The sequence below is a fragment of the Coturnix japonica genome, chromosome 6 (genome assembly GCF_001577835.2).
Source record: "Coturnix japonica isolate 7356 chromosome 6, Coturnix japonica 2.1, whole genome shotgun sequence".
Classification (NCBI taxonomy): domain Eukaryota; kingdom Metazoa; phylum Chordata; class Aves; order Galliformes; family Phasianidae; genus Coturnix; species Coturnix japonica.
Window position 1 is genome coordinate 5835449 of NC_029521.1, and position 12355 is coordinate 5847803.

General features: G+C 47.3%; 1 protein-coding gene across 1 annotated transcript in view; it reads left to right on the forward strand.

Moving 5' to 3' along the window:
- Positions 1-585: 585 nt before the first annotated feature.
- PTEN (phosphatase and tensin homolog) overlaps positions 586-12355 on the forward strand; it is a gene marked incomplete at its 5' end in the record, with an annotated part of 33797 nt that continues 22027 nt past the window's right edge. Inside the window, 3 exons of the mRNA XM_015866165.1 lie at positions 586-1213; positions 9993-10077; positions 11871-11915. Coding sequence (XP_015721651.1) covers positions 586-1213; positions 9993-10077; positions 11871-11915 — 758 coding nt within the window. The remainder of the gene's footprint in view (positions 1214-9992; positions 10078-11870; positions 11916-12355) is intronic.

The following is a 12355-nucleotide window of genomic DNA, read 5'->3' on the forward strand; positions in this document are numbered from 1 at the left end:
TCCCCATGTAACACAATGTCAGCCCCCCCGGCCCGGTGCAGCTGCAGGGGGCAGCAGGCGCACACTCAGCGCCGCAACGAGCCGTGGGCCGGCCCGGCCCGCACCAGCGCTGCAGGGAGGCGGGGAAGGAGACTGGGAGCCGCTTCTCAGCGTCCTGTGGGGAAGCACCGAACACAACCAGACTCAAGAAGCGGCGGATCCCGACGAGACGCGCACACCCCGCTCCACACGGCGCCTCCCGCCCCCCTGCGTGCGGCCCAGCCCGGACCGGCCACTTCCGCCGCGGGGGAGGGGCCGCCGCGAGCGCAGCGCTCAGCCCACGTGATGACCGCAGCACCGCCGCGCAGAGCCGCTCTCCGCCCGTATCCCTCCGCCCGCCCCCCGTTCATCCCCCGCTGAGCGCCCAGCTCCATCACCCGGGGCACGGTGCTGCGTGGGGAGCGGCCCGCGTCGGGGTGGAGGAGCCGGGCCCGGGCGGCGCGGTGCGGGGCAGCGCTGTGGCGGGGATGTGCCGGGAACTACTTTTCCGGGGTGGCGGAGGGGGCGGAGCGGCGCGGCCTCCCCTCTCGGAAGCTGCAGCCATGATGGGAGCGTAGCGCTCGCGCGGCGCTGCTGTGCGCGGGGCATGAGGCAGGCCGAGCCGACCGCCCGCACGGCCTGACCGGCCGCCACCGCTCAGCGCCCGCCCGGGAGCAGCGCGGCCCCACCGCGCGGCACCGCACCCGCACCCGCCGCCGCCGGCCCGGGCGGGGAGCGGGGCGGGGAGCGGGGCCGGGCCGGGGGGGGGCCCGCACCGCTGTCACCATTGCCGGGGCCCGGAGCGCCGGAGAGCCGCTCTCTCCGCCTCGCTCGCCTCAAAGACGGCGGCGGCGGCGGCGGCTCCCTCAGGGACTCGGCCCGGCTGCGGAGCCCCCCCGCTCGGCCGCCCCGGCAGCGGCAGGAGGAGGAGGAGGAGGAGGCGGAGGAGGAGACGGAGGAGGAGGGGGGGGCGGCCGCCGGGAGCCGCCGCCGCCGCGGGGGGAGCGGGAGGAGCGGGAGCCGGGCCGTGCCGGGGCTGAGCCCCGGGAGCTGCGGGCCCCGCCGCCCGCCGCCCGGCCCCGCGGCCCGCCCCGGAGCGGCCCCCGCCTGCCAGACATGACCGCCATCATCAAAGAGATCGTCAGCAGGAACAAAAGGCGCTACCAGGAGGATGGCTTCGACCTGGACCTGACCTGTATCCTCCCGGCGCCAACGAGCCCCGGCGCAGCGCGCCCGGCGATTGCATCAGAGCCGCGCCGCGTTACCTAACCGCCGCCGGGCGGGTAACGGAGCGGGCCCGGAGCGGAGCGGGCACCGTGGGACCGCCCGGCCGCAGAAACCGCGTCTGTTCCCGTGTGAACGTCGGATCGCACGGTCACCGCCGGCAGCGAACGGGAGCGCGGTGCTTAAGATGCGTCGTCGATGCGCGATTCCGGCTGACGAGCCGGAGCCTCGGCCATAGCCCGGCTGATGGGCTGCGGCTGTGGCGGCCCGCGGGGATGCGGTGTGCGCCATCTCATCGCTGCTGTGCCGGGGAGGCCGTCGGGAAGCGGCAAATCGGGCCCGAATGTTGGAGCCGTCTGAGAGATGCGGTGGTTGGGCCGCCCTGCGTGGGGGCAGGAGTTGGGCTCCGTGATTTCTATGGGCCCTGCCAGCTGTGTGGTGTTGTAGTTCCGTCTTGTCCTGATGCCTCGGTTCCAGCTTTATGTGCGTAGAAAGAGAGCTGCTTTATAACGGGGGCAGGGCAAGAATTGCAGTTTTGAGAGCTCGTGTTGTAGTAGATGCTCCAGGGGCGGCCTAGTTCTGGGCAGGAGCAGCACAGAGCTCGTGATGTTGCTTTAACGCTTGGCCTAAAGCGGTGATGGCCTGGAGGCTGCTTGACTTCAGCAGGGGACACTGAGCTTGCAGTTAAGGAGCCCAAATCCTTCTCTGCTGCGTGGTTCCCACGGTCTGTCTGTGGTGTTGATGAAGTCCAGTGTTAGACCAGTGTTTGGCCGTGGCTTTTGTTGGCCTGCTGCTGGGCTGACACAGCAGCGTTTGGTGCTCGCTTAAGGACGGTCTCAGCAAGGTTTGTGATTCTGGGAGCAATGTGTTGGATGGGAACTTTAGGGGAGCAGGTAAGTGGTAGCAAAGTGGTGATCACTTGGCTTTGGCCTCGCAGGTTTTAGTGTTTGAGGTACCACTGCTGCATGTGCAGTATAATGGCTTTACATTGAGGCTGGCACTGCAGAGGTGAAAGTTGACTGTTTTATTGTTCCTTAGGCTTCTTGGGGATGTCCTTTTCACAGAGCGTTCATGAAATGGTTGGTTGTCATACTTTGAAAGCAACCTGCTTATTACTTAGGAAGAAAACCTGAAGTGAGGTGTTGGGTAGGCATGTGGTGTGTGATGGGAGGCCTGACCCAAGAGAGGTGTCCATTGGTTGAATGTCTCTTTTTTCCTCTTCCTACAGCATCCCAGATGGACAAAGGCCTGCACTCATTATAGTTCAGACACAGCTGATTCTCCAAGGAGCTGTAGGGAATATCAAAGTGCCAAAACGGGCTGATTTTATTGCTGGACCTTTTGAGGAGCTGGGCTGGTACATCAGTGGTGTTTCTTCTTATGGGCTGTGTTACATCCTTGTGAAATGAACACATGCCCATCCACTGTACTTGGGACTTGTGGGCCCAGGCAGTCAAGTTAGGAGTTGTTCCTTCACTGTTATGACAGGATTTAAGGAAAGGGAAATGATGACTTCTCAAAATGAGTAGCTTTGTTTATACTAGATGAAAATAGTCCTATATGCTGGTCATGAAACGTGGCTTTAAGAACATACCGACACAGCTTTTCATCTGATCAGTCTTTCTTTGCCAAGGAAAGGTTGGATTAATAGCTTTCTTCTAAGGTAACTATCCTTGCATCATAAAGAAATGCAGTTATGTTTTCTGAAGTACTGTTATCTTTGGGATTTATGTAGCGATGCAGCTCAATTGTTGACCACTTTACAGCCAGGAACAGTGGAGAACACTCGCGTGCATTGCAGTGCTTGCATTTATCTTAGGCCTGTGTAACCGAGTTTGACAGGAGGCTTAACTACATGAGACCCAAGTGAGAAATCAGCTACTTGTGCCCATTGCAGAATGGGGTGAACTTCCTTCAGATTTAGGAGCCTTTCACTGTGTGTGAGCATGGCAGTGTGGGCTTAGCATAGAATGCTGCTTAACTGTTGCGTGTGCATTTCATGACCTATATAGCTGTATAAACTGCAGTCATATTGGATGGTGGATGCTGTTAATTTCCAAGTATTGCACGATGTGATGGAAGGCAGGGAACGCTGAGAGTGGAAGCTGCTTTATGCTCTCTGCAGTCCCAAGGCTTGTTGTGTTATTAATGAAGCTTTAAATTATGGGACTTGAGTCCAAATGGCCCAACCTCCAGTGAGTTGGTGGCATGAGGTGCATGCTGAGGTTAAAAATAGAACTGCTCCTGAAAATGTTGGCTTTCCTTTTCAAACTGAAGTTGGTCGGATGCTTTGTAACGGGTCCTTCTTGTGGTGAGGTTTGGTGAAGGGTTCGGAGGAAACCCAGCGGCAAAGCTTTGACTGGTGGAAAAGTGTTTCTTTGTTCAGGAGCAAACTGTGTTACTTAGTAGTGTTAAGAGCTTTACAGACTCATTTTGCTTGCAGAGCCTGGGTAGGTTTAGGTTTTAAACAAGGAGATTAGTGTCAGTTTTGCTTCGAATTCATCTCAAAAGTGCCTGAGCTGAGAGTAGTCAAATAGGACTGGCTGGAGCCTTCTCACAGCTTGATTGAGTTATTAGTGAATCAGCCTTTCTGTGCTTACAAAAGGTTTTTGAGTTGTCCAAACTGAGAATGCAAGTTATCAGTAGGTGCAAGTGTTTCCATCCATTTTCTATACCGAGGTTTGATTTGCTGCTCAGGTGATCCCTTAGTTTTCCCCTCAACCTAAGAAAAAGCCTGTGGCAGCTTGCTCTAGCACGTGCATCTCTGTTGATAACGTTTGACAGCTGAAGCCTATGCACAGAAAACTGCATTCCAGCAAGTGCTGGGTTGTGCATCCCTCACTGCATCACTGACAGGCAGCCCCTCTCTGCCCAGCTTTTCTGCTCAGGAATTTAAGGTGCTTGGCCAATTTAAAGGTCATCTCACTGTTCTTCTTAAACACTGTGCAGGCTTCCCAATGCGCTACTTGGTCTTGCATCACCAGAAACTTTAATCATCGTGCAGCACTGTTTGCACAGGCTAAAGATGAAGTTAAAAAATAACTGCTTGTGGATGTTTTTAAATCAACAAACTCATTCTCTGCTTCACGTAGCTCTGCTGTTGAAGCCATGACTAAATGTGCTTTACAAGTTGGGGGGAGAAATAGGTGTGGATAATGAGAATGCATTAAGGGTCACTAAGAAACAGGGACTTCCATGGACTTCATGAGGTAGCTACTGTATATTTAGGGAAAGGAATGATACCTTGGCCTAGATACTCTTTTTCAATGTATTTAACCAAGAAAATGATTTTTGGGGACAGTGGTTGTGTTCAAAACCCCAATAAAAGGATGGGAATAGACAGTCGAGTCTTCAGAGCCCTGAACTAGGAGGCCTAACTTGCTGTTGTTGGTCATAAGTAACATTTTAAAGCCCACCTCCTTCCTTGAGCACACAGCTAGCAACGTGCATCTCAGCTATATGTGATTTGGGTCTGCCTGATGTGGGTATTGGGTTTTATTTGATATTGGGTGTTTTGTAAAGTGTAAGTATAATCGTGCAATTAGGCCCTGTATCGTACTGCATAAATCTGAGCTATCTTAATGGTTTCTCAGCACTGTGGCTGTACAGTGTGCTCTGTGATTTCAGGTTGTAACAGATTGTGCAGCTAAAAAGTGAATTGTGACTGCTCTGTGTTTGGGATGATGACTTAAGAGATGTCTTCATAAACCTAATTCTGCCTTTGTGGGTATGTGGTATAATGGCTTTTAATCACGTGGTTAATTCTTTTTTCTTAGAGGCCTGTGCTTAATTCCTTGCTTAGGCTGGATACGTGTTGGACTAGAATTGAGCTGGTTGCCTATTTTCTGTTTTTGTGAGGGAAATAACACCCATTTTTGTACTAACACAAGGAGGCAAACGCTGCGTCCCGTTAGAATTCAGTAGTATCTACTTGGAGCCGAATGACTAAGAAGCGGTTTATTAGGCTGGCCCGAGGCCTTGTTTTGCTGCTTGTCTTTATATTCTCTTGTAGCTGCCCCCTGAAGTCAGGCTAAATCCTAATTTTTATAGCTTAGGTTTTGTAAAAGCATTTTAGTGCGACGCATTTGTCCTCCAGCTCGAATTCTCATTTGAATTCCCTTGTCTCTGAAAGTTTTGGATGTCCTTTCAGCCTCGCAAAAAAGTTGAGTCTGAGCCATTTTTCACTTCCTGTCAGTAAATATCGAAGCAGTGACTCTCTGTGCTGAATAAAATTCTTGTGTTTTTCTGTGGGTGTTTGAGGATATGCTTAAGCATGTAGTGGTGCTTCTCCAGAGGAGATTGTGCAAAGCATGGCCGTGTTCTGAGAGCATCGCTGGGGTCAGAACCACGTTCCGCCCTGATGGAGTTGGTGCTGAATTTGATATGTAGGTAAAACCAAAGGACAGTGTGAAAGCCAAACTTCTTTTATAGGTTTCCTGTGCTGAATAAAGTCATACAGCAGGCGTTGTCCTCTGCCACCGTCTGCATGGCTTCCTTGGTCTGCAATCCCAGGCCGTGTTGAAATGGGAGTTGAGCAGGAATTCTTCTTGGTTCTTGTCAGAACAAGTTCTGCAGAGTTAATGTCCTTTTTCATGCTTCTCTTAGTGTTTTGGTTTTGTTGGTTTTGGGTTTTTTTTGTATTTGTGTTGTGAAGTTTATGAGGCTGAGACTGTTTTAGGGGGGAAAAGAGCACCTGGTTATTCTGTAGATTCAGTGCTTTTTCTGTCTTCTTCACAGAATCACAGAATTGTAGGGGTTGGAAGGGACCTCTAGAGATCATGGAGTCCAGCCCCCCTGCCAAAGCAGGCTCCCTACACCACATCACACAGCTCGGCGTCCAGTCAGGTCTTGAATATCTCCAGAGAAGGAGACTCCACCACCTCCCTGGGCAGCCTGTTCCTCTTCTTGTTCCTCTTAGCTGTTCAGCAAAGCCCTGCTGGGGCTGAGAGCTCCAGTGTGTATTTCATGCTACTCACAAAGCTTTAAGAAGGTTCTTGCTCTGAGAATGGTTCTGTCAATGCAGCATCATGAGCATGTGTGGGTCCAGAACGCCACACAATGGGGTGGAGCTGGTGATAGGTTCTTCTGATTTCCTCCTTCCCACTGTTAGAATCTGGGAATGAAGGGACCACAGTTCTGTTATTCCTCATGTGGGTCGCTACATTTAAATCACAAGCTTGAGGTTTAGAGAGAAGAACAAAGAGTTGCCATTGAAACGTTGAGTGTTAATGGGTTAATGCCTTTCTCCGAAATCATAAAGCATTTTTCTGAGCAACATCTGAATTGGTCTCTTCTCTTGTTCTTTAAGGCACAGATGGTAGCGTTGGCAAGTGCAGCTGGCTGGCTACAAGGAATCCTCCTTTGCTCTCAAGAACATTCTTCCTGTTCATTTCCTCTCTACTTCCTGATTACCCAGCCTTGGAGAAAAACAGTCAACTTAGTTTGTGTTTTGGGCTGGCAGCCTGTTTGCAATGAGAGTATGCGTGTATACAGTCCAAACAGTATATATGATGGGAAACTTCTTGATTTGGCTGGGCAGATTTTCCTGTGCCTTTTTTTTCTTTGTAGGGATGCTGTCAAGAAACTCGCGCTAATAAAGAGTTTGGCCATTTGTCAGGACGCTTAAATCTGTTTGAGGATGGAGCGCGGACACTTCTTGTAACACTCCCTCTGTAGCTTCGGGCTGTCAAGCTGTCGAACAGCTACAGAGCAGTTCTTATTTAATTTTTCCATTGCTTTACGGATGGGTTTAAGTTGGAGTTAAAATAGTTGAGGTTAGTGTGCTAATGTTGCAAAGCTGGTGAGGACAGATGTGCTGCTAGACTCCATTGTGTGGCTGAGGACCTGAAAATTGAAGTAAAATTGACACAACAAAGCAGTTTTGGGAGACTTGAAAGTAATGTTGTTCCCCTGCTCTTCAGAATGTTATCTAATGGAACTTTGCAGTTTTTAGCTCCAAAGCTTGGCTTGAACACTGCATTATTCCCAGCATTGGGAATCTTCAGCTTACTTTAAATTTCCTTTTTAAAGAACGATGACCAGTGGATCCTCCTGCAACCTGTGGTTGCACAGGGCTAATAGTTTTAAAGTTGTCTTTTATTTGGGCTTTTGATTTAAAGCCTGTCAGTGTTGGTTTAGAAAGTAAAGCCGTATGTAAATTCTGCGCTGCATGCTGGAGCATGCTTACAAAATAGGAAGATTAGGTCATTAGCTTTCTGCTTTTCTCCGAGAGTAGAGCAAGGACAAGGGATTAAATGCTTACTTTGTTTGAAATAGTACTTCATACATTGCTTAGAAATGCTAACGGGTCAAGTTCTGGATATTAATGGAGAAGATTGGTTGTTGCACGAGGGGCCGTGGCTGTGTATTTTTGCTACTTTTTGTGTCTATTTCTAAAACTATCGGTATTATTATTAATTTAATGATGGCTTGGAATTCTTGCTTTGAATGGCAGCCCAGCTTCCAAGCACCCATAAGAAACGTCATCTTGCTAGTGACTCATTTAATTTGATCTTTGGAAATCCCTGTTAGTTCACTCGCTTATGAAAAGCAATGTCCCCATGCCTTGCAGCGTGGTGATGATGGAAGCAGTTCCTTGAAGGTGATGCTCTGTGGTGCTACCGTGACAATGTCAGCTCTTCACGCTTTGGGATGGTAAATCATATCTGTGTCTGGGGAGGAGCCCAGCATCAAGGTTTTAGGCCTTGGATCATCAGTGCAGGCAATAAAAGCACTTCTGCTCCTTCTTCCATCTTACTTTTTGCAAAGCAAAGGGAGTTTTTTTGGCTGTTGGAACCAACAGGAGGCTTTCAGAGCATTGCTCTCCTTCAGCCTGCTTGTCAGAAGCTTGTGTAGACCCCACCAAATGCTCTTCCCCAGCAATGTGAATATTCTTGTTAGCCTTGTCACTTCCTTTTGTTTGGTGCAGGGAAATCCTGTGGCTCAATGAATGCCGTGGAAGCGTGATGCCGGTTTGCTGCACCCACTGTTCCACACAGCCTGATCCCTCACAGACAGCAGTGAGTCAGCAGTGGTGTGTGAGATAATAAGGAAGGTACCTCAGGACACGTATATGTGAGAGTCCAGGACCACGAGGGATTGCACTATCCAGAAGTGTGTGACTGCCCGCTTAATTTCAAACCTTTTATCTCCTTCTGCTTGTATGTTCAAGGCTTTTGGTGTTTGGACACCTGTGAGCCTGTGAAGTGGAAATGCTGCTAAGATGTTCTATTCTCTGCCTCCTTTCCATCTTGTACCATCTGGGAATGCTGGAATGCTGGAATGTATCTCCTCCTTCAGCAAGAAGAAAAGCTACTGAAGTGAATACACGAAGAAGGCGTGTAGTAAATTGTGTGGTTGTAAATAGAGATTTGAGCAAGTTGCCCAGTAATTCTGGGAAGCCGTAATGTCTGTGGCATGGGTGATATTGTAGTTGAAACAGGTTTCTTTTTGATGCAGAGCTTCAAATGTGGTGTGTCAAAATGAATTGATTTTCAACCCCGCTGCATGTGTGAGTGCTTGTCTGCCATGCAGAAGCGCTGTGAAAACCAGACTAATATACTGGATTGTTTTGTTACAGTAATTGATAGGGCTCTCCTGCTCAGCTCAGAGTATGGACGGAGGTAGAGCCGCAGTGGATAGATGCGTGCTTTGTCTTCTGCAAATCAGGAGCAATGGGATATGATAGCTAGATGTCAGGTAGTTCAATGGGGTGTGATAGGTGTGGAGCGCATGGCTTACAGCTGCTTTCTTATGCTTACAGCAAGTAATAACTGATAAAATAGTAAATGCATTGCAAATTGTATCACGCTTTTACTACTCGAGCTCAGAGGTGTGGTCTGCTTATGGAGTAAAATCCATTCAGAGCAAAGTTCAAAGTTGAAGATGGACGCGATATGGTGGTATCAGAAATTATCATGGGATCTGAGTGATTTAATTTCTCCATGATAAGCTTTGTGTTGAGGTTTGGGGAAGTGCGGAGTGAATTGGAAACCAGGCAGAAATGCCTTTTTTTGTGCCAGTGTTTGAGGAGGTGGCTCCAGATACTTGTTTGGATCCCTCAGAAGCTTTCTTTTTTTTTTCCCTTTATTGTTGTCTGCATAACTCATCTAGAGCAGTCTAGGCAGACCAATGCTTATTTATACTTGGATACCATTCAGTATCAACGAGGACGGTCATTCTTGTAATGTTAGAATCATCTAAGTTGAAGGGCACCTCTGGAAATCACCTGCTCCGGCTCCCTTGTTTAAAGCGGGGCCAACTGCAAACATATTGTTCTTATTTCTTCTAAAATTAGTCTGAGGAGGAGTATGTTAATGTGGCGGGGTACGGGCTGCTTTTGAGCTGCTGCTTTCATTTCTGTTTTGCTTTTCAGTGAAGCTTCTTCACTGCATTAACTTTTCTGATGTTTAAAACTAAGGAGTGTTTTCTACTTGATGTTAACATCAGCTATTCAGTAGTACAAATCTCTATTAAGTTATCTATGAATTATAAGCAGGATTTTATTATGTTGGATGTAGTACAGTCCTGTTTAATGGAAAAAAGGCTGGACTGATTTTCCATCCCCTGATCTTTTCTTCCTTATTTTTTCCCCTATTACTGCATATACAGTGAATTGTTTCAATATGGAAGTTGCTCCGGGCTGTTTCTTTGACCGGTGCAGGAGCAAAGAAATATTTTGCCATGTCAATTGAATGTTATTGTACATGTCTTACATATTTTAGAAAAACTTCCATAACTCACATATTCAGATATTTATCCAAACATAATTGCTATGGGTTTTCCTGCGGAGAGGCTTGAAGGAGTATACCGGAACAATATTGATGATGTAGTAAGGTAAGGCTTTATTTTTCTTCTTTAAGTTATTGGTGGCTGAAGTGTCCTCTTCTGCACTCATTTATGTCTTGCTTGGGGAAGAATGTGCAGCCTGACTTGCAGCAATGGTATTTTTTTCATCTAACAGATATTGCTTTTATTGGTGTTTTCACATGGTCTTTCTCCACTTGATAAATGAAGTGCTTGATAAGTTAATTCTGTTTGATAGCAGTAAGTAACAGATGGCTCTAGGTAAAGGCCGTGTTTTAACTTCTGAAGAAGAAGAAACAGGCAAAATTCATTACTGCTGATGGTATGTTTTGTTTCTAGCATGAAAGTTATGCATTCTGAGCTGCTGGATGCAACTGTAAGAGATGTTCTTAGCAATTTAGGTGCATCACTGTAATTTATCACCTTCAATTCCTATATCTCTGCTTGAATTTAGATGCATGAAGTCAACATTTCCTAATAGCGAAGCTTCTATTAATGCACATCACAGAACAACTAAGGGATTTACCAACGTTTGTTAAGTCGTCCATAAACACTGTTGATCAGAAGAACTCATGATAACCTCCAAATGTGACAAGCCAAACTGAGATATGGAGAGATGCAAATGAAACTGTAGGGAAATGGATGCTAAAATAGCGTTATACTTGGAATATATTTTTTTTTTCCAAGAGCTTTGTGTATCAAAATTCACTGTTTGAGCTCTGTAGAAATGGGCTTTGAGACACGAGGGATGTGCCCAGGTGGCTTTTTCTGAATAGCTACTATCCTGACCAATTTAACTGTGGTACTGCATGAGGAGCACGGCTGGGTTGCTGGCTGTCTTCTGAGGCTTCCACGTTGGATGGAATTTTGTCCTTAGAAAAACACTTGTGTGGAAGCTTTCCCTTAGTCCTGCAGATGTTATTGGCAGAAGTGGAGCCAGCTCTCCTCTCCCTCCAGCTGTTCGAGACCTGCAGGAACATCTCCTGGAATGAATTGCTGTTTGCAGCGTCTTCCTTAATCTCCCATAGTCTGCCAGCATGGGAACTGCAAAGCATTTCTGCCAGTGAAACTGGAGTCCTGTATTCAGTGCTGCCCAAGGAGCACTCACACATTTGTTCTTACTTAAATGCATGAGTTTAACCACAGAGTTCTAGGTTCTTCTGGAATATTACAAGTGATAACCAGAGCTCATTTTTACTTGAGCTTTCCAGGATTTTTGCAGCTAGGGTTTCTTTCAATTTGAACAGCATGTTCTGTCATGGCTAATTAAATTCCTTCTGGCTGATGTGCAGATACACACTGTTGATGATGTTAAGTGTAAACATTTGTATATTACTTCTTCTTGAACGTTACTGGGTGACACATCATATATAATCACGGCAATTTTGATAAATCATGTTTGCAGTTTGAGACTTGAAAGGGAAGTTTTCAATACAAAATTAGCACAAAAATGAAATGAGTGCAGAACAAAAAAGTAGAGTGGTGCTTCTGCTTTCTGTACCTATAACGTTACTGCACTGGACTTTCTGCTTTAAGAAGAATCAACCCTTCTCCCTTATAATCTATCGATGTGCAGATGGAAATCACATAGATGGGTGCATGCAGTAATCACTGGGTTGTGGGTCAGGTCTAAGCCTCTTTGTTGCACAAGTAGCCTTACTCAGGCTGATGGATTATTTGGAGGGGAGAGGTCTGCAGCATGCTGCTTTCCTGCCTGCATTGGGATAGTGTGTACTGCTGGTGTCCTAATGATGCTGTAAGCTGAGATCACCATTACTGCACTGTATATTAATACATGCCTTTTTTCTTTTTCCCTATTTAAGGTTTCTGGATTCAAAGCATAAAAACCATTACAAGATATACAATCTGTAAGTATGTTTGTAAAGATCTATTTTCATAAAGGATGAAATCTAAAAATAGCTTGGAAGTGAGAGTGTCTTGCTGCTGTACTGAAGCAGAGCTAGAGATATTTTGCTTCTTAAAAACAATTAAGCCTGATTGAGAGCACTGTTACTTCACTTAGTGAAGCTGAGCGAGGTTAAATGAAATGCTGGTGTGTATTCATATTACTTGAACACTTTGAAATGACTTGGCATCCAGCCCATCTAGAGCTTGTACCGTGTGATTAAAAAGTGAAAAGTAATTCACTGCAGGCTTTCTGTTCGTGTATGGATGTCTGAGTGAAGAAGTTGCTAGATGAATACTGGCTTGTTTGTATTGTGTTTCTGAGCCGTATTGAGCTGTATTGGTACCCAGGTTCTGCATGTGTTCCTCACAATCCCTGCTCGTGATTTTGATTCAGCTATTG